The 26,606-nt window shown below is 38.9% G+C and overlaps 2 protein-coding genes across 5 annotated transcripts in view; one reads left to right on the forward strand and one right to left on the reverse strand.

The window, feature by feature from the left end:
• The window catches only part of Rbcn-3B (WD repeat-containing protein Rbcn-3B), a 34,487-nt gene extending 30,513 nt beyond the window's left edge, over positions 1 to 3,974 (forward strand). For all 4 annotated transcript variants that reach the window (XM_065237490.1, XM_065237499.1, XM_065237508.1 and 1 more), the window contains 2 exons: positions 2,544 to 2,670; positions 2,727 to 3,974. In XM_065237490.1, coding sequence (XP_065093562.1) covers positions 2,544 to 2,670; positions 2,727 to 3,070 — 471 coding nt within the window. In that variant the 3' untranslated portion in view covers positions 3,071 to 3,974. The remainder of the gene's footprint in view (positions 1 to 2,543; positions 2,671 to 2,726) is intronic.
• An 11,072-nt stretch (positions 3,975 to 15,046) lies between these two features.
• Positions 15,047 to 17,063, reverse strand: Rad60. The gene is made up of 5 exons (XM_065237342.1): positions 16,871 to 17,063; positions 16,370 to 16,660; positions 15,976 to 16,313; positions 15,640 to 15,916; positions 15,047 to 15,574 (listed from the first exon to the last, which is right to left on the reverse strand). Exons 1-5 carry the CDS (start codon positions 16,917 to 16,919, stop codon positions 15,249 to 15,251), a joined length of 1,281 nt encoding a protein of 426 aa, XP_065093414.1. The 5' UTR covers positions 16,920 to 17,063; the 3' UTR covers positions 15,047 to 15,248.
• Between the last annotated feature and the right edge of the window lie 9,543 nt (positions 17,064 to 26,606).

The raw sequence follows: 26,606 nt of genomic DNA on the forward strand, positions 1-26,606 counted from the left end.
GGTTTCCGTAAGAGGTCCACATGCCGTGGACTTGCAAGGACCATTGCAAAATTCCTTAGATAACTTGTCTTCTTGGGCTATGAATCTAGGGATCGAATTCTCGCCGCAGAAAACTGAACTGGTAGTGTTTACTCGAAAGCGGTACCCAGCCCAAATGCATCTTAATCTTTTGGGCAGAAACATTACCCAATCATTGTCTTTCAAGTACCTTGGGGTCTGGTTTGATTCAAAGTGCACTTGGAATGCCCATATTACGTATTTGAAGCAAAAATGTCAGCAGAGGATCAACTTTCTCCGTTCAATTTGCGGCACATGGTGGGGTGCTCATCCGGGAGACCTCATAACGCTTTATAAAACAACTATTCTCTCTGTTCTAGAGTACGGGTCTTTCTGCTTTCTCTCGGCAAGAAAAAGTCACCTAATAAAATTGGAACGAATTCAATATCGTTGTCTGCGTATTGCTCTAGGCTGTATGCACTCAACGCATAACATGAGTCTCGAGGTTCTGGCAGGAGTAACACCCCTCCAGAACCGTTTCTGGGAGCTCTCTCTCAGAATACTAATCAAATGCGGAGTGACAAACACACTTATAATTGCAAATTTTGAAGAAATTCTTGGGCTGAACACACAATCTCGATTTATGAGAATCTACCACCACTACATATCATCAGATATGTGTCTTCCTTGTTATACTCCAGACCGTGTTCACTTCACCAATCGCAGTTCCTCAATTGAATATGATCTGACCATGAAACAAGCAACTCATGGGATTCCCGATCAACTTCGACCTTTTATTATTCCGCGTATTTTTACTGAAAAGTACCAACAAGTCAATTGCATGAAAAGATATTTTACAGACGGGTCTCGTCTCAGTGGATCCACTGGCTTCGGTGTCTTCAATGAAAACTCTAGCGCCTTCCGCAAACTCCAGGAACCTTGTTCCGTTTTTGTTGCTGAGCTGGCAGCAATCAACTTCGCATTGGGGATGATTTCCAACATGCCCGCAGACCATTACTTCATCTTCTCGGATAGTCTCAGTTCGATTGAGGCTATTCGGTCGATGAAACAAGGTAGGCACTCATCTTATTTCCTTTCAAAGGTAAGGGAGCAGATGTGTGTGCTGGTCGAAAGATCATATATGATTACCTTTGTATGGGTCCCCTCACATTGCTCAATCCCAGGCAATGAGAAGGCGGACTCTCTCGCAAAGGTGGGCGCGCAGGAAGGCGAATTGTATGACAGGCAAATTTCACACGATGAATTTTACCATTTAGTGCGTCAGAGTACCTTTTCGAGTTGGCAAACCGATTGGGACACTGGAAATCTTGGACGGTGGTTACATTCAATTATTCCTAATGTTTCTTCGAGAGCGTGGTTTAAAGGCTTGGACTTAAGTCGTGACTTCATTCGCGTGATGAGTAGACTTATGTCCAACCACTACTCGCTAGATGCTCATCTCAATAGAATAAACCTCGTGGACAGCAACATCTGTCGGTGTGGAAACGGTTACGATGACATCGAACACGCAGTTTGGCAATGTACGGATAATGACGCCGCCAGAGAGCGACTTTTGAATACCCTCGAGGCCCAAGGAAGACAACCCTATGTTCCTATCAGAGACGTGTTGGCAACCCGTGATCTCTGCTATATGCAGTCCGTTTATGTTTTTCTTCAAATGTCTAGTATAAGAATTTAATTCCTTTTGTCTTTTGTCTCTCTTTATTAGCTTTTGTTTGTCTTGTCCCCCCGTCTCGATGAGTCTCATCGTCGCCCACTGGTCACCCACCATAGCCGGTCGAACTCCGGACGAAGCTAGAACAGCACTACCGTTCATACTGGCGACAACGCTCTGATGAGACAACGAAACCCTACCCCAAGCTCCTCCCCTGATCCTATCCTTCGAAAATGTACCCTTGTAACCTCGAGTAAGCCGCGAGTAATCGGCCCAACTCCTACTAGACATAGAATTAAGTGAATTTTGTTACACACAGTGAACAATGAATTATCGGCTCCGTAAAGCTAACGCGATTGAGCCTTCCAAATAAACGAACTAGATAAAAAAAAAAAATTATTATTAATATTGTAAATCTCGGAAAAACTGCGCATGTTTGAAAGAAAGCTCTTTGGCAGCGAAACGTCCTTCGGCAAAATGACGAACTTTCTGTTCAAACATTCGCCCTTTCGAAAAAAAATTGTTTTGTGCCAAATTGGCGTCGCTAACAGAGCATTTTATGAAACGATTATGATTCAACTCATGAATGAACTTTGACATGAGGCAGTTACCTAACGGCTGTGAGAAGCAACACCAATAGCATCAATTACTGTCTGGCAAACTGGCTCCTATCATTTCGTAAAATAGTCTATGGGGGTGCCTAGCGGGTCGGGCACCAGAATGTTTTGAAGATTTACCAATTATATAATCTATCTGCATGAGCAAGTTAATTGAAAAAAAGTTTAGTTTTGGACACCCTAATGGACGTGCATAATTTGTATAGTGTATGTTATTTATTTATTTATTTATTTATTTTACTATTCATTTCTAGGTCATGGACATAACTCTTCATTGTGTTGATTCCGGAGATCTTAAAAACAAAGGCCTGGCTGAAGTCAGTCCCTCGATGTGTAAATTCAATCAAGTATCTCACTGCGGTGCTTCAAGACGAATTTCTGGTAATTTTCTTTGGAAATTTATAAGCATTACGTTTAACAAATTGACCGATTTTCAGTTGGAGCTAGTAATGGTCACTTGGCTATCTACGAGCTACGTCAGAACAAGTGTCAAATGATACCGGCCCACACGAAGCCCGTCACGGCCCTCGCATTCAGTCCAGATGGTAAGTTTTTGGTTAGCTATTCATGTTCGGAGAATCGGTTGTCATTCTGGCAAACCAGTACCGGCATGTTTGGTCTGGGTCAGTCGCAGACTAGATGCATCAAAGGATATTCGACGGCACCGATTCCGGATGTTGCTCGGCTAAACCCAATGCGTTTGGCCAAACTCATCTGGATCAATAACCGAACCGTCACTTTAATGCTCGCCGATGGATCCGAAACCAGATTCAACGTCTAAGTATGTACGCTATCAACCAGTATTGTGTATAGATAATCTGTTAGAAAATTACTCGCTGTTAACGTAGTAGATAGAGCACGTGTGTATATGTTGTTACGACCTATTTCCAGAATTACTACAGACATTTTCCAAAATTTCAGTCACCACCGCTACGTTAATAATGCTTGTCATTTGCTTTTTGGTCATTCAAATTAGAAGAAAATCAATTTACCATGTCTATCATTATTGATTACAAATTAGCAAAGCTCGTGTTTTGAAGTCGAAATTTCTTCTTTTCCTCAACCAATGCAACTGACCGATAGTCTATTCGAAAAATCACGCGGAAGACGAATGAAACAAAAAGCGAAAACGAACGACCAAAACCAACCCAAACCAAATCAATGAAGCATAGGTACGCGATTCTTAAGCAACGCCTGAGGCTTATATAATTATGCAAATCTGACATGTTGCTGGTCATGTGTTCTTTCGTGCCGATATGTAGGTAGCTCTATATTTTCTTTCTCACATCGAATAGGGTACTTTCACAAGAAGGTCGCGGTTGAAGAGGAAGCCTGCGTCCGGACTAATGAACTGGAAGGGGGGACGATTTATGAGTTGACCTATTTTTTTCGATTCCGCCAGCCGTGAATACCGACGTTGCTTTGGGGCTTTTAATTTAGTGACTGCGAGCGAAAAGACAGGTGTAGTGACCTAAATTTTGTTGTTGACCGTTGGAAGATGCTTCCGGGAACAGATTTAGGACAGTCGATGAAATGATAATTGCAAAATTTGTGAATAATTATATTAAATGTTTTATATCATATAAATGTTGCAGATTTACAATGTTGAACTGATATGCAAGCTTGTAATACACTATTACTATCTTTTTCAACTGTTTACATTAAAATGTGTATTCAAAAAACTATTATGCCTCGCAAAATCATTTAATATCACATTCCCTCCCCCCTCCATTGATTGCATAGAACCTGGATCCGTATAAAGGCAGTACAATAGGTACTGACGATAATGATGACAGCACAGACAAACAGACGTAGCACATGGAATATTTATCACTAGAAAACACCGTCGCTAAAACACTATCTCCATCTGTTAAGTTCACTATCTTGGGTAGCGCGCTCAACGGATTGCGGTAGTGTTTAAATTTCAAACGTCAAGGTGGTCCTACGAAGAGAACTTTAAATGACCGTTAATTGCTCATTCGATGAAAAGTATTCGAGAGTTATGTCTGTTTGTCTGTGATGACATTAATTAACAATAACATGTGAAAATTGATTCCTTCTTTTAGTTTGATTTTGCCATTATTGTGTGTTCGGAAAACCTGTGGATTTCTTAAAGGTAAATATCATGGTGTCCTTTCCACTGCATTATCAACAAAAAAGTAGAAGAGTGTGTGCCAAGGGGCACGAACGGAAGGTTGACGTAGGATAAACATATAAACGTAAAACTCTTTTTTTACTCTTTGTTTGTTCCAAATTCAAATTAAATTACATTTCATTTTAATCTACAGTACTGGCCATGAAAATAGCACAATAGCCAACTTTGGCATGTTGTAACTATGTTTTGTTATGATCAATTTTGACACAGAACTACAAATATGCTGAATTTTGCGTGCACGGAATATCAAATTATAGGAAGCGCTTGCCGGAAATTAACCGGCTGGTTACAGCACATTTATAATTCGAAATTTCCGAAGTGTTACTGGGTAGTTGGAACTTTTTTTTTGCCTGTTTTTTTTTCAATACAAATTGTGTTCCTTAAGTGAAACTTTGAAAGAATATAAAAAATAAGGTATCAAAAAAGACTACAGTGTGTTTGCTTTAATTTGAACCAAATAAATGAGAGAAATTCAAAAAATTATGAGGTTGGCATATCATAAAAATTAAGGCTGCTAAGTTACTGTAGTAGCGGCGCCGGTGGTGTAGTGGTAAGCGTGATTGCCTCTCACCACAGAAGGCCTGGGTTCAATCCCAGTCGGTGCCGCCGGGATGTTCTGAGGCATAACATCTCTGATCACGCCTTCCTTCGGAAGGGAAGTAAAGCCGTTGGTCCCCGGTTCATGAGTTTATGGGTCTATAGGTAGGGTCCAGGTGTGGGAGCTGCCTTCCTGGCGTCGGTAGCATTGGTGCTCAGCACGGAAAACAAGATCGGCAAATCCAAGGAAAAAAAAAAGTGTCTGTAGTAGCTGGTGCACCTAGGTTAAAATGAAATATAATTTAATTTGAATTTGAAACAAACCTAGCGAAAAAAAGGAAGTCCTGCGCTTTGGTCAGATAGCGTATAGGGTCGTTGTGCCAATTTGGTCGTGGCACATTTCGAGTATGAGTTTGCTCAAAAGTACCTGAGTAAAATGTGTAATATGCAAAGACATGGACGTGATTCAAATAATTAATCACGCTTAAACAGAATCGGGTTTATTATGCAATACTTTTGGTTACAAGTTACTTAAACTCTACATAGTAAAATATCTCTACAATGTTATTTGCTCTAGAGAGAGAGACGCTTGGAGTTGCCTAAAATTATGGCTCAACCAATAGGGGCTCAGTAAGAAGTTTTATCCGTAAAGCGCTTGACGCAAAGTAAGAAAGAGAGTCCGGCGCCAGCACGTGTAACATGATGCGCTTGGTGCTGGTCGAACATATCGGTGCGTATGCAATAAATATTGGTTGGCTATTAGTCGTGTATGGGAACAAATGTGGTTTGGAGAAGGCAGAGTCAAATTGCGTCTTGCTGTGTGGGAATCTGTATTTGGTTTTGTCTTGAGGTGACGAAAACGTGGGTCGTAATTATGTGTTACATGGGAAAATGCTTTAGCAATAATTTTAGTTTGAAGTGGTGTTTTGCACTTGTGCTGCTAAGCAATCAATTGTAAAACTCCACGTAGGCAATGGTCTGGAGTATGTGAACATTTTATTTGGAATGTGGGAATGTCTGGTTTTTGTCAAATGTGTCAATGTAAGGATTTCTGTACTGTGGGAATGTTTACAGCCTGAGAGCATAAGCTAATGAAGGCTTGAGGATAATGTATTATGTTACTATCTGGGATGCTACAAATGCAAGTACTTTCGATGATTACCCGTAGTTGTTACAGTGAAGATATACAGTGTATATCTTTATTTACACCCATATTCTCGTTTATGTCTGGACGTGTTTGCCATACAAAAGCATTTTTATTTGATTTTCTGTGGTGGAAGGGTTTGGGTATGGATTATGGATGATAATATTAAGTTTACGTTAGGATAACGTTGAAAAATTGAAAAAATGTATCGCTTCAGTTTGAGAAGCACTTCACTTCGCAACCGATGAACCATTCTGACGGCCCACATTACCGTGCAGGCGCCGTGTGTTGTCAGGGTCCAATATTGGGCAGTTTGATGTTTATAAAGTACCATCAGTTGAAACTGTATTTTTGAGCTTTATCTTAAGGTGTTTCTTAATAGATTATTATGTTGGTGTAAGTTGATTCAAAGTGTAAATGGTGATAGGTACCTGTTATTTAAACATGCGCATTCAATCACGACGGCATCTAATTCTGCATTTTAAAACTACCCAGCCGTTTTCCTTTCTACAATCCCTGAGCAGCTGGTTAACAATAAGTGTACCTCGCAGAACTTTTTTAACCCCCATGGGTAAAGATGCTGTGTTACTCACTCCTCTCCCCTCCCTAGTGTATTATGGATGGTGTAGTGTAAATATTCACATCGGTGACATGGCCCCTGACCCCCTTGTACATCATAAAATGAAAATGAAATGAAAATGAAACAAAGCGAAAAAAAAGGTAGCCGAACAATATGTACGATTTAATGCGTAAAAGTCGAACCGCAATAGGCTAAAAATCTCCTTAATAAAGAATTAAAAAAAAGTCAAACGCTAACGATTTTTTTGGCTTAGTGATTTAAATCAGTTGGATTGGGTACAGCAGATTTACAGTATGTTGGAATCATCCACACTACTACACTCAGAATCATTAATGTTACGCTCAGCTGTCTTTTTTGCTCAAGCTGCGTTTATCGAATAAAATAGAAGCACTGTTAACACGAACGAAATGTGATGTAGTGGTAAGCGTGATTGCTTCTCACTCCAAAGGGCCTGGGTTCAATTCCAGTAGGCGCATCCGGGATTTTCTGAGGCATAAAATCTCTGATAACTCCTCCCTTCGGAAGTAAAGCCGTCACTGAGGCGAGCCTGAACCCCGAGATACTGGAGAAGCAAGCAGTTGGCCGATTCAAGAACCCCTTGCTTCCTCCGGTAAAGATACTGGCCGTTCATAGAATGAAGTCAGTATCGCTCAGCGAGGGTAAAAAGAGTTTTACCCCCACAGACTCGTTTCGGGTGACCTTTTCTGGATCTGCCCTTCCTCAATACATCGAGCTGGGAAAACTTCGTCTTCCTGTGCGGTTGTTTGTACCTCGGGTCATGAACTGCCGGAATTGTAAGCGGTTGGGACATACGGCCTCCCACTGCGGCAACAAGGCACGCTGCTCCACATGCGGGGAGAAGCATGAGGATGGCGCCTGCGCAGCTACTGCACCAAAATGCGTGTACTGCAATGGAACTCCTCCTCATGCTCTCTCGTCGTGCCCGGCGTACAAACAGCTCGGGGACAAAATGAAACGCTCCCTTAAGGAACGTTCCAGGCGGTCTTTTGCAGAAATGCTTAAGACAGCCAAGCCATCGACCAACGAAACAAATCCCTTCGCTCTTTTGTCAGATGACGAGTCTGGCTCTGACTTGGCTGAGGAGGGAGTTTCTTTCAGTTTTCCGGAAGGTTCTGCCCGGAAACGAAAACGCATCCGTTCGCGGAAAGTTGCAGATCAAGAACCCCAAATCAGCTTGCCCAAATCAAGGAGTGGTGGAAAAAAGGAGACTTCTACTCCTCCAGGATTCCGCAGAACTGATTATACCCAGGATTTTCCACCTCTTCCGGGGACATCCAAAACCCCTGATGCCCCAATTTTAAGAACAGAAACCCCTTCTTCATCTGGGCTGTTCTCATTTGATGACATTGTGGACGGTATTCTCAAATACCTCAACATTTCTGATCCTCTGAAAAGCATTGTCCTCACATTGCTTCCGACTGTGAAATCCTTCTTGAAGCAATTGACTTCAAAATGGCCCCTTCTTGCAGCTATCATCTCCTTCGATGGATAATTTTCCAAACGAGGTCGGGGATTTGATCACTGTTCTACAGTGGAATTGTCGAAGTCTTATTCCGAAATTAGATTCTTTCAAGTATTTAGTCCATAACAATAATTGCGATGCATTTGCCCTCTGTGAAACATGGCTCTCTTCAGAAATTGATCTCCCTTTTTTTGATTTTAACATTATTCGATTGGATCGTGAGGATTCACGTGGAGGAGGGGTACTTTTGGGGATCAAAAAGTGCCATTCCTTCTATAGAGTGAATCTTCCCGAATTCCCCGGTATTGAAGTTGTCGCATGTCAGGCTACCATTAAAGGTAAGAGCCTTTGTATTGCTTCTGTATATATTGCTCCTAGAGTCTCTGTTAATCGCAAACAACTTTTCGACATATGTGCGGTACTTCCCGCTCCATGGTTGATCATGGGAGATTTTAACTCCCACGGTACAGGCTGGGGGGGAGCTGTACGATGATAACCGTTCTACTTTGATTTATGATCTCTGCGACAACTTCAACATGACAATCCTTAACAATGGAGAAGTAACACGTTTGGCTGGTCCATCCTCGAATGGTAGCAGATTAGACCTCACCTTTTGCTCCAATTCACTATCGTTGGATTGCACTTGGCATGTAATCCAGGATCCGCACGGTAGTGATCATCTGCCGATCAAAATTTCGATTGCCAGTGGGTTCAACTCGTCAGAATCCGTTAACGTCGCGTATGATCTAACCCGTAACATCGATTGGACTAAGTTCCAATCCGCGATAGACGATACAGCATCGTCAGTGGAAGAGCTTCCGCCGTTGGAGGAATATAATTTCCTCTCTAATCTCATCGTCGACAGCGCACTTCAAGCTCAAACACGACCGGTGCCGCGATCGTCTATTCGTAAGAAAACACCATCGCTCTGGTGGGATCAACAATGCACGGAGGTTTACCGTAAAAAGTCCGACGCGTTTAAACTTTTTCGGAAACGCGGAACACGCGAGCATTTCAACGCATACACATCTCTTGAACGCGAACTCAAGAGCCTCATCAAGGCCAAAAAACGGGGTTACTGGCGGCAGTTTGTAGACAGATTGTCGCGCGAAACGTCTATGAATACGCTTTGGAGTACGGCGCGAAGAATGCGTAACCGGTCTACTAACAACGAAAGCGAGGAATGCTCGGATCAATGGATTCTTAAATTCGCGCGAAAAGTGTGTCCGGATTCCGTGCCGTCGCAGTTGATTCCTCGCGAAACCGCGAATTCGGTACACGAAATCAGTCAGCCTTTTTCAATGGTCGAACTTTCACTCGTTCTCCTTTCGTGTGGTAATTCTGCCCCGGGATCTGATAGAATCAAGTTCAACTTGCTGAAAAACCTCCCAGACGTCGCTAAGAGGCGCATGTTGAACTTGTACAATCAGTTCTTGGAGCTCAATATTGTTCCCGACGATTGGAGACGAGTAAGGGTGATAGCCATTAAAAAGCCTGATAAACCCGCGTCGGATCACAATTCGTATCGGCCCATCGCGATGCTGTCGTGTATTCGGAAATTGATGGAGAAAATGATCCTTTTTCGCCTCGACAAATGGGTTGAGACGAACCACCTTCTTTCAGATACTCAATTTGGTTTCCGTAGGGGTAAGGGAACGAACGACTGTCTCGCGTTGCTTTCCTCGGAAATTCAGTTGGCTTTTGCTAAGAAAGAGCAAATGGCTTCTGTGTTCTTGGATATCAAGGGGGCTTTTGATTCAGTATCCGTTGAAGTTCTTTCAGAGAAACTCTACGCTTGTGGATTGTCTCCATTAATGAATAATTTTTTGTACAATTTGCTGTCAGAAAAACATATGAGCTTTTCTCATGGAAACTCTACAGCTTTTCGATTTAGCTACATGGGTCTCCCCCAAGGCTCATGTTTAAGCCCCCTTTTGTACAATTTCTACGTTAGAGAAATTGACAATTGTCTTAATGACAATTGCACGTTGAGACAACTTGCAGATGACGGCGTAGTGTCTATCACAGGGCCAAAAGAGGTTGACCTGCAAGGACCCTTACAGGATACCTTGGACAATTTGTCTACTTGGGCTATTCAGCTAGGTATCGAATTCTCCACGGAGAAAACTGAGTTGGTCCTTTTTTCTAGGAAGCATAGCCCAGCACAACCGAAGCTTCAACTTTTGGGTAAACCGATCACTCATTCCATGTCTTTTAAATATCTCGGGGTCTGGTTCGATTCCAAATGCACCTGGAGATCCCACATTGAGTATCTGAGACGAAAATGCCAACTAAGGATCAATTTCCTTCGATCAATTACCGGAACGTGGTGGGGAGCCCATCCACAAGATCTTCTGACGTTGTACCGGACAACGATTTTATCGGTTTTAGAGTACGGTAGTTTTTGCTTCCAGTCGGCAGCTAAAACGCACATCATCAAGCTGGAACGGATCCAGTATCGCTGTCTTCGTATCGCGTTAGGATGCATGCACTCGACTCATACTATGAGTCTCGAAGTGCTGGCGGGCATGTTGCCACTATCCGTCCGTTTTTCAGAGTTATCTCTTAGGCTCCTCACCCGTTGCGAAGTAATGAACCCACTGGTGATCGAAAATTTTGAGAAGCTTCTGGAGCTAAATCCTCAAACATGTTTTATGACTTTGTACTACCTATATTTAACACAGGATGTCAGCCCTTCAAGAAATATTCCCAATCGTGTAATCTTCTCCGATTTCGGCAATTCAGTGAATTTTGATTTATCTATGACGCAGGAAATCCGCGGAATTCCAGAGCATCATCGTCCTATGATTGCTCCGTCATTATACGCTGCAAAGTTTGGCCATGTTGATTCTGCAAGAACGTTTTTCACAGATGGATCTCTAATAGAGGAGTCCGCTGGTTTTGGTGTATTTAATGCATTTCATAGCGCCTCTCGAAAACTTGAAGCTCCTTGTTCTGTGTATGTGGCTGAACTGGCAGCAATTCACTACACCTTGGAAACTATTGCTTCACTTCTTCCAGACCACTACTTTATTTTTACGGATAGTCTCAGTTCTGTCGAGGCTATCCGTTCCATTAGGCCGGTAAAGCACTTCTCGTATTTTCTCTTGAGAATACGAGAACTGCTTAGTACTTTATCCGTGCGCTCTTTCATCATCACCTTCGCGTGGGTCCCTTCGCATTGCTCAATTTTGGGCAATGAGAAGGCGGATTCACTTGCGAAGGTGGGCGCTATGGAAGGCGACATTTATGATCGACAGATCGCCTATAGTGAATTTTTCGTTAGCTGGCAACATCAATGGAGTGAAGGGAGCTTGGGACGATGGCTACATTCAATTATCCCTAAGGTGTCGAAGTTTGCATGGTTCAAAGGGTTGGACTTGAGTCGAGACTTCATACGCGTGATGTCTCGTCTCATGTCCAATCACTATTGTCTAAACGCTCACTTGTTCCGTGTGGGGTTGGGAGACAGCAATCTCTGTGAATGTGGACAAGGTTACCAGGACGCTGATCACATCCTTTGGTCTTGTGCGGAGTATCGTGGAGTCAGATCACATTTTTATGATTCCCTTCGGGCTCGAGGTAGACAACCTAATGTTCCAGTTCGGGATATTTTGGCTAGACGCGATCTGGAGTTTATGAAACTCATATATGTTTACTTTAAGGATATTAACCTTAGATTGTAAGTTTGATTAACCTTGTGCTTAGTTTGTATTTTGTACGTGTGGGTTTTTTTTTTTCAATGTTTGTTTTCAAGATGAATAGAAATAATTTCATGCTTTAGGATTAATTAAATAGTTGTATCGTAAACCACATTTCAAACCTCCTTCTTCCCTTTTCCCATCCAAAAAATTGTAAATCTCCACTAACCTCGAGACAACCGCGAGTACTCGGTCCAGTTCCTTTAACTTTAAATTTAAGACAGTAATAATGTATAACGCAAAGGATAACTCGGCTCTGTAAAGTTTATTCGATTGAGCCTGTACAAATAAAGTAATTATAAAAAAAAAATCAAAAAACTTTTGAAAAATGCTCAAATGATAATTTTGGTCATTGTTTTTATAAACTAAACGTTTTCCCCAAACCCAGTCATCATAAACGAATACCACTTGGTTGCACATCATTCTGTTTGAACCTGAAAAGATATAAATCAGCGCTGCTCTCCTGCCTATGCTCATTACAAAATTGCCAATAATGTTTCGAATCATTTCTGCTCATTGGAAGAAATATACGTTAAAATAAGTTAGCGCATTGTTCAGAATCAATATGTTTCAGTGAAAACTACAGAAATTACCTTCAATGAAATAAGTTAAGCCTATTTTTATAAGAACAATATTTGATGGGACTGTTCTGTTATGTCTAGAAATTTGCACTGAAGTAGGAAATTCTACGCATGTTATAGCGAATCCGTGTGAAATCGAACTTTTTGTCAGTGCGAACCTCAACCTGAGCTAGGTTTTAAAAACAAACGAGCAAACTGACGTTTTTCAGAAAACAAGCAGACCCAATCTTGATACCCGATCCAGGTTGAAACTGAATAATAAACGAATTCGCTATTAGCAACCGGTGGAAACTAATGATTTTAAATTGGCTCACTACTTGACTAGCCTATTGGCACAAACGAAGTGACAGACGACTAACTGGCGAAGAAATCAATTAAAATAAAGTGGTTCGCTGTAATAGAATTTTCTTAAAAGCTTGTGCCATCATCCACCAGATGGGATAGTATTTTTGTTTTGGTTTTGCACAAAGTTGATTTTGTGTACAAAGATCTTTGACAGTGTGCAAAGAGTGTATCATTTTGTCATTTTTTATGCATTTCAGTTTTGAGTAGAGTGAAAGAGATAGAACCAAAACATTCTAGTACATTTGGTGAAAATGCTAGTTCAATCCAGTAGTAGCATGTAGTAGTGTTGCCATGTGGTACAATCCAGTAGTAGTGGTGTTGCCATGTGGTACACTGAAAAATTGCAATAGCAGGTGCGTCACCAAAGTTTTCGAGCCGCTGCGTCTGTCACTTCGTTTGTGCTATTGGTCCCAAGTAAATCGATTAACGTACCCCATTCTAGTCGAAATTCTAGTACTACACTATGTTTGTTTTGATTCGCTATGAAAGTTTGACTGATAAAATGAGGGGTTCGTGGATTTTCCTATGTTTCGTGGGGTGCATCGATTAGCTTGGGACCGAAGATAGTACCAGAGCTGAGCCAAAAAGTTGAGCTCGTTTCTTCGTGACCTTCTGGTCTTAGAGTTACCTCTATGCTATTAGCAAAGAAGACGTAAAAGGTAAAACTGACGGAGGTACAACAGAACAAAGTAGCTTACTCTTTCACACTTGCACCGAATGCTAGAAAGAGTAGTCTGTTGCACTATATTCATCACATTGATGTGAGCTCGGCCGAAATTCGTGATTGTTGCCCCGTGGTTATAGCGCTATCTTGATGGTGGTTTCTGTGTTGAAACTTATTAATAAGTATGACTGACTACGCAAGTTTCAAACAACTTAATTACTGGATTTACACACTAAGATTATTTCATAGATTTCTGTGCAATTTTACCGAAATATCAACAACTGAACGTTCGGTAAACAGTACCATACACAGAATATCAGTGAAAAATTACAGGAAAACTGTGAAAAATCACCGAACTGTTTACCAAACATTTAGCTGTTAGGATTTTGATAAAATTTCACAGAAATCTGTGAAATAATCTTAGTGTGTAGTTCTTTATTTCTTAAATATAGTTGGTAACTTGTGGGTTACTCAATGGTTTATGTTGCAAGATGAACAACACTTATTCAAATAAAAGGGTATTTCGATGATTATGAGCCTACTATAAATTCAGTTCTCACTGGGTGGTTACTTGGGTTAAGAAGAAATTAACTTACAGAATGTTGAAGGTGAAAGCGCTGTTTTGGCAATTTCCCACAGGAAGCAACCGGCCGCAAATTAGCGTTTGGTTATCCGGAATAATTTTCTTGGGAAGGTGGGTCTCAAGAGAAAAAAAAATCAATGCGATTAAAGACAGGTGTTTCATATGTAAGATGTAGAACTGGGTGAATTTCTGCCCCTAGCGTTGATTTCGAAAACAGTCAGAAAAGAACTTCTAAGCGTGAGAAAATAGCCATACCAAGCATCTCTTCTGGTATCATGGAGTAAATCGAGGTAACTTGTTGAAAACATAAAGCGATTAAGCAAGCTTTTTTGTAGATTTATATCGAGATGATTGCAGTTTCCTTCAAACATCGCTATCAATCATAGTAGCATTTCGGTTACTGCTTGAACTGATTACCTGGCGCTTACTTCGTTTGAATGTTGTGAATTATGAAAACTGTGACTTTCCGTTTTCGAAAACACGAGATTTCTGTCTTTATTGCATTCTATAATATGTATCGAACGCTTTATTCATTTTGAGATTGTATTGGACCACTATTCATGGGTTAGAGGTCCATGTGAAATTTCATGAAAAAGTATCCAACAAGTACTCGTACATATCTGAGGAAAGTAATAGCTGATGAGGTAGTGTTGCCAAAAACAGGAAGGCACTGTACTGATTTGTTTTTTTTGGAAATTAAAGGAAAATCAGAGAATAATTCATTGACCCTGTTATAGTCAACTCTTCATAGCTCAATGTCCACTTACTCGATATCGAGTTATAGAACCATACACTCAAATAAATCACATAACCAGTGGAAAATATCCATGTGTAACATAATTTTCATTTGATCCCATAATTGGAAATTGCACCACTAAGTCACATGAACTTTTTGTGTCCAATGAAATCGACTCACATAAAATTTACTGTATTATGTGATATTCAGATAAAAATAATTAATTTGGCTATCGGAAAAACATATTATGTGCGTTCCTCATTCCTCGATTCATTTACCTATTTGAAGGATATTAAAACTTAGAATTTATATTTCTTAATTTGTATTGGAACATCTTATAAATTAAGCCGTTGAAATGTAGTTTTAATTCAACACAATCCACGGCAGAATGCATTGATAGTAACAATAATAATGTGTACAGAACAAATCATAGAACAACGATTAAACTCGTCATCCCTTCAGAAAACGTAGATCCAATACTTCGCCTCCGTCCAGCTCAAGATCAGTCGGAGTTGAATCCATCGGTAACGGGTCCCCATCGAAATCCAGTTTGATATCTGCGGGTTTGCATTTCAGTTCTTCGGCGCACTTAATAACCACTATCATCATTCTTTGATCCTTGCCGATTTGGACTTCAAGTGGCTTCTTCCAGCGGTCCGATTGCACCTTCAGGTTGATAACATTGGCATCCATTGGCTTCTGCTTGGCAGCTCCTGCTACATTAGTTTCCTTTTTCGAAAACATTTCAGCCAACTTTCCCCGAACTACACGACCGGCTACGATGAAACAAAAGTCATGATGAGATTTATAATTACATGCTGGCAGTCATGGGATCACTTACTTATGAACTGCGATATGCGATAACCAATGGAATCTGGCGTATCATCTGGCTCGATAATACGCTCATCTAAGTTCAAAACAACATGGTTCGGATCGGCGCTGCTTTTTTCAGCAAGCACTGCGATTACATCAGCAAATTTTTGAAACTTGCGATGTGCAAACCGTTCGATTTTACCCTCCCATTTGATTTTTAGCGAAACTTCGTAGTTTTCCGAGTCAAACGACACATTGACACTTTTATTGTTGGTTGTTTGTTCTTCATCCGAATCAAGATTGATCTGGAAAAATTAGCAAAGCCATTACTATTGACCCATTCAAACATCTTACTTAGCCTTACCGTTCCGGGAAGAATTAGCGCTGGACTGTCTACTAGATTGATCAAATCAGGTCTTTGTTGCCTTCTACGCCTTCCCGTGGGAGCCAAACTGGTATCAAGAGCGGAATACAAGGTTCTCGGTGCCATAAGGCCACGATTTATGCAAATGTTGTACAATATTTCCTTCAGTGATTCGAAATCGCTCAAGAATGCCTTGTTGCTGCCACGAGCGGTTCTCTTTTGTTTCATCAGTGTTTGGTAGCGTTTCTGCAGATTTGAAAAGTATCTTGCATCTTCTTGTATTAATGGCGAGTTGTAGAAAATCAGATCATACTGTTTTTGGACTTCGTTGATTTGCTCTGTAATAATGTGATAACTGTTATTATATATGTAGCAGTTTAGTATAAAAATTTACCTTCTAAATCGTCACCGGCCAAATCAACGGCCTGTTTCTGCCGAGATTGGCTTTGTTGTGACGAGTGAGAACTAGAGGTCGATGGAGCACTTAGTAGATCGTCTTCACTACCAGATGAATCAATGTTTACCCTAGCTCGCCGTCTCGTTCTCTTTGGTGGAATTGGATCCGGCTCGATTGTTTTTTTTCCACCACGTTTTTGTTTGATTGGAGGAGGAATTTCTTCCGGATCAGGTTCCTGATCGTTGAAATCTTCAAGCTCTTCATCGGGAAAATCGCAATCGTCGTTTTCTGCAATTATTATCGGTATTGTTGAAAACCGAAAAACCCCACATGCGACAATCGAAACATGAAAGTTAAACATAGAGCGCTCTATTCGCACCATGTCCGACGTTATGCTTAACGTATAGAACGAGAGTAAAATCGAATTTGGGGTTTTCCGGTGTTACACTCTTTACGCTTGTTCGTTTTGAAGTGGTTGGGTGAATGTTAGGTACTTACTGTTTAAATAATCGTTCAGATTATCAAACACATCGTATTGAGAGGACATTTCGATGAGCAATTATTAACCTGTCCTGATCCAATCATTCGGAATATTTTTTAACGGCGATCATGCTATAGTAACTGTTTTACAAACTATAAAACTATTTTACAAACAAAATTCTCCAGAATTTAGAAGAAAATAGAAGCCTCTGCAAACTGCAAGAGCGAAATGAAAACAAGAATCTTTTGTAGGATTGGGCGATCTTGGATCAATCTTTGAAAGATCGATTTTTTTCATCCCGATTTTTTAGATTTTTTTGATCGATTCTTTGTCCACGAAAAGATCGAAAAAATCGACCTCTTCTTTCAATTTTTTAGATCTTAAAAAAACATAGGTGTTAATTTTTTTAAGTGTATTTACATAAAAAAATGATTTACTCTCACTACAGACTGGGTAATAAATTTAACGAACATAACGTCAACATCAGCATCGCTCCCTAAAATGACGTCATTATTTGCGTTTCCAATATTTACGAATACAGCAACATTTGGAGGTTTGTACTACCTCCCTCCTGTTCTCATTACTGCTTATTGTCACGACAACATTTAATTGAATATTAAAAATAAAGAATTTCTTGGGGTACACTCAAAAATATTACAAAACGAATATAGATTAAATTTTATGCATTTTATGGTTTTTAAAAATTTATACATTGGTTCGATTAAAATTTTCGTCAAAATTATACTAAGTCCGAATAACGGAGTGGAATTCTATCAGTGTTTACTAAAATGACAGGAATAAGAACATCTGGATTCCCTTCGGAGCTTCGTGCTGGTGAAGGGCTTTGTCCCAGCGGATTTCTACAGCGCCTGTAATCTGCTGGGCAGCATCGAAATTGTAAGTATTTTTTAATATTATTTATAAAAAATAAACTAATGAAAAAAGCTTCCTGAGACAATTTTTATTTTCATTTGAAAACAATAATATTTACCATAAATGAAATAAAGAAGCGAACAATACATTCTCTTGAATAAACCGTATCTATGCATGGTGAGTATATTTCGATTTTATACTATGGCACGCATAAACCATTTTTATACTAAGTTTGCATTCTCTCCCTTTATACCGACCTTTGCGTCGGTACGGAGAGTTGCTATTTAGCGTAACTTTTATACTATTTAGATTTCAATATTTTTTGAGTGTACCTACGTAATTAGGCGTATTAGAATACAAATCAAAAAAAAAGATCGATCTACTAAAGATCGATTCTTTGGTATCGATTTAATCATTGGATCATTATGGATCGATTATGTAGAGCCAAAAATAAGATCGATCCGTCAAGATCGATCTTTCTCCGAAAATCGCCCAACCCTAATCTTTTGACTTGACAGTTGAATTTTCTGAAAAATTCGACCGATGGATATTGGCTTCCTTGGTCGAAAAAAGGAAATACACTGTAAAATGATATGGAAATTTTTTATCTCTGGGAACGTTAAAATATTACGTTATTACGTAAAGCCACAAAGAACAGACATCAAAGTTAAATTCCTAAAGTAGGGTATACGTCCCTAACCTCGGTCTAATATGCAGCCATCGATTACGTTTTTAATCATAACTCATCAATGAATTTACCTGCAAACGATATTCTACTGCTAAATGGTATGCTTAGATATGCTTATCATGTCGTTTGCTATCAGAAACCACGAAAAGTTGAAAAACTTACTTTTTTTAAGACAATAACTCACGAGGGAAATGTATGTAATATGGGTCTATTGTCCCCAAATTGGGTCTATTTATGGATGCAACTTCGTCCTATCTTGTTTGATCCTCAAAAAAACGCTCTTGGTAACGTTTTCTGATGTATTTTTTTTTATCACTATCACTGTTAACTTAGTGCTCTTCATTCCTCAAAACATTTCTTAGAGAAAATTTTACGAAAACTACATTAAATCACTCAATTTAAAAATTAAAAATTAAAAATTTCGCTTATCGTCTTTTGACCGCAGAATATCTAAATCAGAACATTGTGATGTTCATTATACAGGTTTGGCAGAAAAAATCTCCCTTCCTGTTCGTTCCTTATCATCCAAATGCAAAACAACATTGTTGACGTTACTCTTATTGCTATATGCTGTCAAATGAATTTCATGGGCCATAGTTAGGAACATAGAAAAGAAATGTGTCCCTAAAGTTGGGTCCATGTTTTACTTGTGAAAACGTTGTTAAACAATTAAAATAAACATAAAATATTCAAACAGCAACTGTAAGTTTTACGTCTAGTGTGTATTATCAGGTAATTCCAATCAATAAATGCCATAATCAGGCCATTTGATGATCGTCAGTCAACCTTCCCATCTTAACCTTATAAGTCATGGCGGCTAAAAACCGAACATTGTGATATTCTCAACCAGTTTTATTACTTACGAGAGCTGAAAATGTATTGAAATGTTGTGATATAAATTGATTTGTGTGTGGTACACATTTATCAACCATCAGTGATCAATATTTTCCTTATTTTTTGTGTAATATTCCTTAATTAATTATTTATTTGCGTGATAGGCCGAATGAAAGGACTAGACCCACATTACATACCGTAACCCTATGTAAGAAATTTGACTGCTATTTTGAATAGACATTTGAAACTAGAAATATCGTGGTGGCGCTAGTGTCACGACCCATCGTCGATGACCGGCAGACGTCATCTTAGCATAAATGACAAAATTGTTGTAAGCAAAACATTGTTTGCTTAAAACCGAGCAAAACATGGGCCGAAAGTGCGAGTTTTATTGGTGTGCAAATAAACAAGGTGTTACCAAGCGAAAATCCTAGGGGCACGCAATAACCTTTTACTCCAACGCAGACAACGGCTGTAATTAAATTAATTTTACTAACCACTGCTTTAATTTCATTAATTACACAATGTAGAACATTAACTACTTTTTAATTATATTAATTACAGTTGAAATTTCGTAATTAAAGTACATTAATTACATTTTAAATACTTTTAATTACATTAATTACGGATAGATAATTTTAATTACCGTCAGTACTACTTCATAACGCATATTATTTACTATAAGTACTTTTGATTGCATTTTAACTTCAACGCACCGGTTCTTTGTATTGCGTGCCCCTCACGAAAATCTTTTCACAATTTTCCTAAGGATGCTGAATTGCCCGAACTACAGGAGATTTTCATCTCACGTGGAGTCCAAGCGCTTGCAACGAAAAAGTTATGTTCCGACCTCGGTTCCGACCACTTCTCCCCGGAAGCTTTTCGAATTCCTGGAAGAACGGATGTAGGGTAAGCAGTGTTCAAATCTTACCACATTGACCACACAACTCGATTGATTTCCATTGTTTTGTCTTGTTTGTTTTGAACTGATTTGACAGTTCATTTGAATACACGGTCAACAAGGTCAACCCAAATTCAGTTCAGTTTACTGATTAATCGCACAAAGTTACAACTCGAGTCGCAACATTTCGTATGGTGGCGCTAGTGTTTCTAACGTATTTTAATTTGAATTCTTACACATAATTTTTCGAAAAAATTGTTTGAGCTTGCGCACTAAGATTTTTTTACAGTATACTGTAATTTTTTACCGAATATGGAACAGCTGAACGTTCGGTAATCCATTCGGTAATTTTTCAATTTACAATCCGTTCGGTAAAATTTCTTCGCTTGTGGACTGTCAAAATTTACTGACCTGCGGACTGTAAATTTTACTTAACGATCAGTAAAGTTTACCATAGCGTTCAGTATATGTTTTACCGAATCTACTGTACTTTTTTTTCAGAATAAATCATAAAAATTAGAATTTTTATTGATTAATTATTTGTTTCTTTCTTTCATCAACCCAAAAATTCATTCGACTATTCAACCATATATTTTTTAATAGGCATTTCCATATTGAGTTCGTACAAAACTTCATAAAAAAATCAGTAATGAAGCCGGACTCAGCAAACCGCGGACTTTTGAGCCGAACTCAGCACTTTTGAGGAGGATATTGAATTGCCTAACGTCCATGGCGTCTGAAAGAAATTGACCCAAAAATGAAAACTGATTAAATTTTCGTTGTAAATTGAACACAATCTAGCAAAAAAAAGTAAAGTACTTACGTTTCACAACATAAAACCGAATAACACTCAACATCGAAATGGCAGCAAAGGTTGTGTTTGACAGTACAAAGTTTACAAATCTGTTCAGTAAGTTTTACGGAAATACTGTACTTTATTGCTGTTTGTTTTTGTAAAATATGATTTGTACAGTGCATTCGTTACAATTTTTACAGAATTGCGGAATCGCAGCCATTTACAGTTTCAATCAGCAAATTTGATTTACAGTTTTCGGCAAATTTCTGCAAATTACGGAAATTCAGCAGTTATGATTGCGGAAAATTGGTAAAATAATACTCTTTACAAAGCATTCGGTAAAAATGATATTTCACCGAACAAATCCAGCAAAAAAAGTACCGAACAAGATTTAAGAAATTTGGTGTGTGGATGTCTGTTCTCTGTGGTAAAGCCTATTTAGTATTGGAGATCTAACGAAAGCGGTCGTGGCGAACAGGAGAAATAGAAAAATGATGATGGTTAAAAAAATTTGCACGGTGAGGTACACAGCAAAAAAAAAATGTAATATCGATCAACGTAATTCAAGCTGATGTATGAAATAATGATGTAATAGCAAAAAGCAGATACAATATTACATTAATGGATGTAATTTTGTTCGCAAAATCGATGTGCATCGTACAACCACAAACGAAGTGACAGACGACTAACTGGCGAAGAAATCCATTAAAATAATGTGGTTCACTGTAATAGAATTTTCTTGGAAGCTTGTGCCATCATCCACCAGATGGGTTAGTTTTTTTGTTTTGATTTGAACAAAGTTGATTTTGTGTACAATGATTGTTTGACAGTGCGCAAAGAGTGTATCATTTTGTCATTTTTTTTATGCATTTCAGTTTTGAGTAGAGTGAAAGAGATAGAACCAAAACATTCTAATACATTTGGTGAAAATGCTAGTATAATCCAGTAGTAGTGTTGCCATGTGGTACAATCCAGTAGTAGTGGTGTTGCCATGTGGTACACTGAAAAATTGAAATAGCAGGTTAGTCACCAAAGTTTTCGAGCCGCTCCGTCTGTCACTTCGTTTGTGGTACAACGTTATATTACACAACCGATGGATTGCCCTGGTTGCAGCAGTTTGGATGTAATATTCAACAACTTTTTTTTTCTGTGTATGGAAGAGAAATCTTAAAAAGTATTTTTCATCCAAAAAAATATTTGTTAATTTTTTTATTGCTGCTACGAGGGAAGAAACCTTTAAAGCTACCCGATAGACGTATTATTTTGAAATTTTATGTTTTTTCTTAGTTTTCGTATAGATCTACAGATTACAACTTTTCTAATCCCGTATGCATGATGAAATTAATAAAAAAAAACTTTATTTGTAAGATAGAAGCCCTTTAAAATTATTCTCCCATACCTCGCCGTGCAAAACCATGTAACCATCATCATTTTTCGAGTTCTCCTATTTGCCACAAGCGGCGCTTTATGTCATCGTTAGATCGCCAATACAGTTCAAAGCGAATGAAATTTGAAGCAAGTGAACAATCATAAAATTAGCAAGCGAAAAAGGTTGTGAAAACCTCGGTGAAAACATTGTTGTGGATCATTTTCCTATTTCTCGCGTAACTTTTCAAATAGACCAATGTAACATATCCTCAATTTTGAGAAAATCGAAGTTGAAGTTCGACAGGTTATTATTTTAAACAGAAACAATACATTTTGCAATACCATTTTGAATGTAGTCAGTGAATAATAACGTTGAAAATTCAGTAGAAACGGTAAAATCACAATTTTACTTTGAATTTCATGCTATAGCAATATATATATAATAATAATATATATAACAATATAGAAAAAAAAAACCACATAGGACGTTTTGACTAGTCAAGTTGTACATCGGACATGTTACATTAGACGATTTTTCTCAATGACATAATAAATGAGTGTCACATTGGACGTTTTGTCTACATGATACTAGATTCCTTTTCACAGATTTCAGAGTAGAGTACCTAATTTTAGATTGGCCCCGCCTTTAGAAAATGAGCACCAATCATGTTAGGCAGTCCGAATGACCGAAATAACAATCATGTACCAATCATTTCAAAATGTACATTGGACAATTTTTGACCTATGATTATTTTAAATGAATGAAAGTAAATTTGGATGGATGTTTTTGAATCACATACAATGATACGATTTTTTACATTTGTTACTTAGGACCTTTTGAAAAGTGACGAGAGATTTCCTCGTTTCGCAGTTCGCAGCCCGTAAAAAAATCCAATAAAAATACAATGATTTTTATTGTTATTGTAACCATGATATTTACTTTCAAAATATTGGACATTTTTGTCCATTACCATAAAATCACAACGAAATTTATGGTTCACAACAATAAAAATCATGGTATTTGATAAATTTACGGTAAAAAAGGGGGGTTGTCTCGGGGGTTGTTAAGCATCTTAACAAAAAAAATAAGTGATTTTTCTCGAAAAAATTTGATATCATCACAGTAATTTTCGTTATTTGAGCATTTTATCGTTAAAAATTGAAATCTATTTTTTCTCCCGTACAATAATTTAACAATAAATTTTAATGTGCTCGAAATTCAACAGTAAAAATCATTGTAATTTCGTGGTTTTATTATAATTATTTTTTTTTCGGGAGTTCACGTCAAATGAAATCGATCAGTTTCTCCGGTGAAGTGAAAATCTGACAGATACGCAAGAGCCACCAGATGGGCTAGTATTTTTGTTTTGATTTGAACAAAGTTGATTTTGTGTGCAATGATCTTTTACAGTGTGCAAAGAGTGTATCATTTTGTGATTTTTTTTATGCATTTCAGTTCAGAGTAGAGTGAAAGAGATAGAATCAAAACATTCTAGTACATTTGATGAAAATGCTAGTACAATACAGTAGTAGCCACAATCAATAGAAACTATCGATTTTAAATTGGCTCACTACTTGACTAGCCTATTGGTCCCAAGCAAACGATTAACGTACCCCATTCTAGTCGAAATTCTAGTACTACACAATGTTTGTTTTGATTTGCTATGAAATTTTGACAGATAAAATGAGGGGTTAGTGGATTTTCCTATGTTTCGAGGGGTGAATCGATTAGCTTGGGACCGAAGAGAGTACCAGAGCTGAGCAAAAAGTTGAGCACGTTTCTTCGGGACCTCCTAGTCTTAGAGTTATCTCTATGTTAATCAGTGATGTAAATTCTCAAAATCATTTGAACATTTTTGATGAAAATGAGAAAAGTAGCTATTCGCTATCAAAGAGGACCTGAAAATTTACAGCACTGATCAGTGCTGTACATTTTCATATCATTCGATTGAAGATGAACCAATGCAACCATTCAATCAATTCTGTGTAAACGAATTCTCACATGACCATAATTTGAAGAGCCGCTTTTTCATTCGAAGCTCATTGTCACTGTCAATTGAGTCACTCACTATCATTTGATATACGACAGTTGAGTATAAAATAAATCCAGCAAAATGGTCCCAAACAGACAAGTCGACCCGATGTCGGATCAATGTAAGGCTACTTTAAGGTCGATGTCGACCCAATGTCGTGTTGTTGTCGGGTCAATTTTGGGTTTATGTCGGGGCAATGTCGGGTCAACATCGGGTTGGGGTTTGGTAGAAGTCAGGTTGGTGTCGGGTTGGCTTAGCTTTTTCGCCGGAGTGTCGACCAGAGCTCCGTTTATGTGTAGGTTACACTCAATTGAATGATATGTATAGCGTTTCTCAAATGAGAAAGATCCATGCCTTCGTCAAATGACTAAGCAACTGATATCACCCATTTGGAGGAGGTCCCCTTTGATAGAGAATAGCTACTGTTCTCATTTTCATCAAAAATGTTCAAATGATTTTGAGGATTTACAGCACTGGCACTGATGTTAATACACTCTACATTTTTTTTTTTCATTTTCTTGCATTGGACCGCAGCTCGGTATATCGCATCCTCGGATCATGCGGTCTCCACTAACATCCTCTGATTATGAATCCCACATAATTGTAAGCAAATCTTACATCCCCCGGTTGGGTGTGTATTTTTTGTCCATGTGCGATTGGTTTGGAAAGCATTTTTTTCTCTAAATCATTAAAAATAAACTCACGGCGACCCACACCACCATGCCGCCACCACCGCCGAAAGCAAACGCCGCCACGCCACCGCAGCCGGCAGAAAATAACATATAACGCCGCCACCGAAAATATTTTCATCGGCGCGCAGGTCTAATTTGCCATGGGAACTGGCCTTAACACAGATTCTGTACACTTTCCCAAGGGCAGTCGGAATCTTTCCGGGAGTGATTCATCTGGTCCTGGGCACTTAATAGTTAATGATCTTGTTATTAAATTTTGATGTGATTTGATATTTTTTTTTTTTCCTCTGGTTTGTTTTTTCCGTCGATCTTGTTTTCCGTGCTGAGCACCAATGCTACCAACGTGCCAGGAAGGCAGCTCCCACACCTGGACCCTACCTATCGACCCATCAACTCATGAACCGGGGACCAACGGCTTTACTTCCCATCCGAAGGAAGGCGTGATCAGAGATGCTATGCCTCAGAACATCCCGGCGGCGCCGACTGGGATTGAACCCAGGCCTGCTGGGGTGAGAGGTAATGTGATTTGATATGTTGCGCGATAGATTTCGATTCAAGGCCGATTCCCGATCAACCATTTCGTTAAATTTCTTTGATTTTCGATGTATCGATCTTCAAAGATATTCATATGAAAAATCGATAGCGATCGTCACTAGTTCATGAAAAAATGTAAAGATACTAAAAGTCTAATCGTGAATCATTGATAAAGATCTTTTTCAAAATATTGCTTCCAATTGTTAGGTATGGTAAAATATCGATCGCCTGATCAAAATATCGATTTCTGTTGCCTGATCAAAGTATCTGTTTGATTATTTGTATCTGCATAATTGCTAGTTTCGATCCCATGCCATCCGGGGGGGGCGACTCTATCTATGATGAAGGAAAAATTGTTTTTTGCTGTGGTTAGCTGCGCGCACGCTGAGTAAATAGTAAGAAGATTTATGACGATTCTGAAGATTTCTTGCAAAAAGATGATGCACGGTGCAAGTAGATGCGAGAAATGAAAGAAGATTTTTCGAAGATTGATTAGCTAGTGTGAGATTTGTTGAGCACCTAGAATTGAGATTTAGATGTGTCGTCCCTCTCGATGCCATCTGCAGTGTACTGATTTCGTTGTGGTTGCTAATCATCGGGTCCACGGCTGCTGTGATGAGCTTATCAACGACTGGCAAACACAACTCTTTTATATGGTGTATTGAAATTCCTGTAAATATTTTCATGCATGAATGCAATATATATTTTAAACCATCAACCAGTCATCCATCCAGGTGTAATAGAGGACAAAAAGGTATCAAATTTCCTCATTGGGTTCAAAATGCCGAGAATCGTACCATAGAGGTAACTCTAAGACCAGGAGGTCCCGAAGAAACGTGTGCAATTTTTTGCTCAGCTCTGGTACTCTCTTCGGTATCAAGCTAATCGATGCACCCCTCGAAACATAGGAAAATCCACGAACCCCTCATTTTATCTATCAAACTTTCATAGCGAATCAAAACAAACATAGTGTAGTACAGGAATTTTTACTAGAATGGGGTACGTTAATCGATTTGCTTGGGACCAATAGGCTA

This window comes from Ochlerotatus camptorhynchus, unplaced genomic scaffold (genome assembly GCF_037179485.1).
Source record: "Ochlerotatus camptorhynchus isolate MF236.1 unplaced genomic scaffold, CSIRO-AGI_Acam_v1.1 ptg000043l, whole genome shotgun sequence".
Classification (NCBI taxonomy): domain Eukaryota; kingdom Metazoa; phylum Arthropoda; class Insecta; order Diptera; family Culicidae; genus Ochlerotatus; species Ochlerotatus camptorhynchus.

What these genes read in the sequence shown, in the direction of transcription:
- Rad60 (XM_065237342.1), bottom strand. Translation starts at nt 16,919, where the DNA reads ATGTCCTCTCAATACGATGTGTTTGATAATCTGAACGATTATTTAAAC. An exon ending in TCTGAACGATTATTTAAACA is followed by an intron (nt 16,661 to 16,870) that starts GTAAGTACCTAA and finishes TAATAATTGCAG; the next exon opens with AAAACGACGATTGCGATTTT. An exon ending in TCGCATATCGCAGTTCATAA is followed by an intron (nt 15,575 to 15,639) that starts GTAAGTGATCCC and finishes GTTTCATCGTAG; the next exon opens with CCGGTCGTGTAGTTCGGGGA.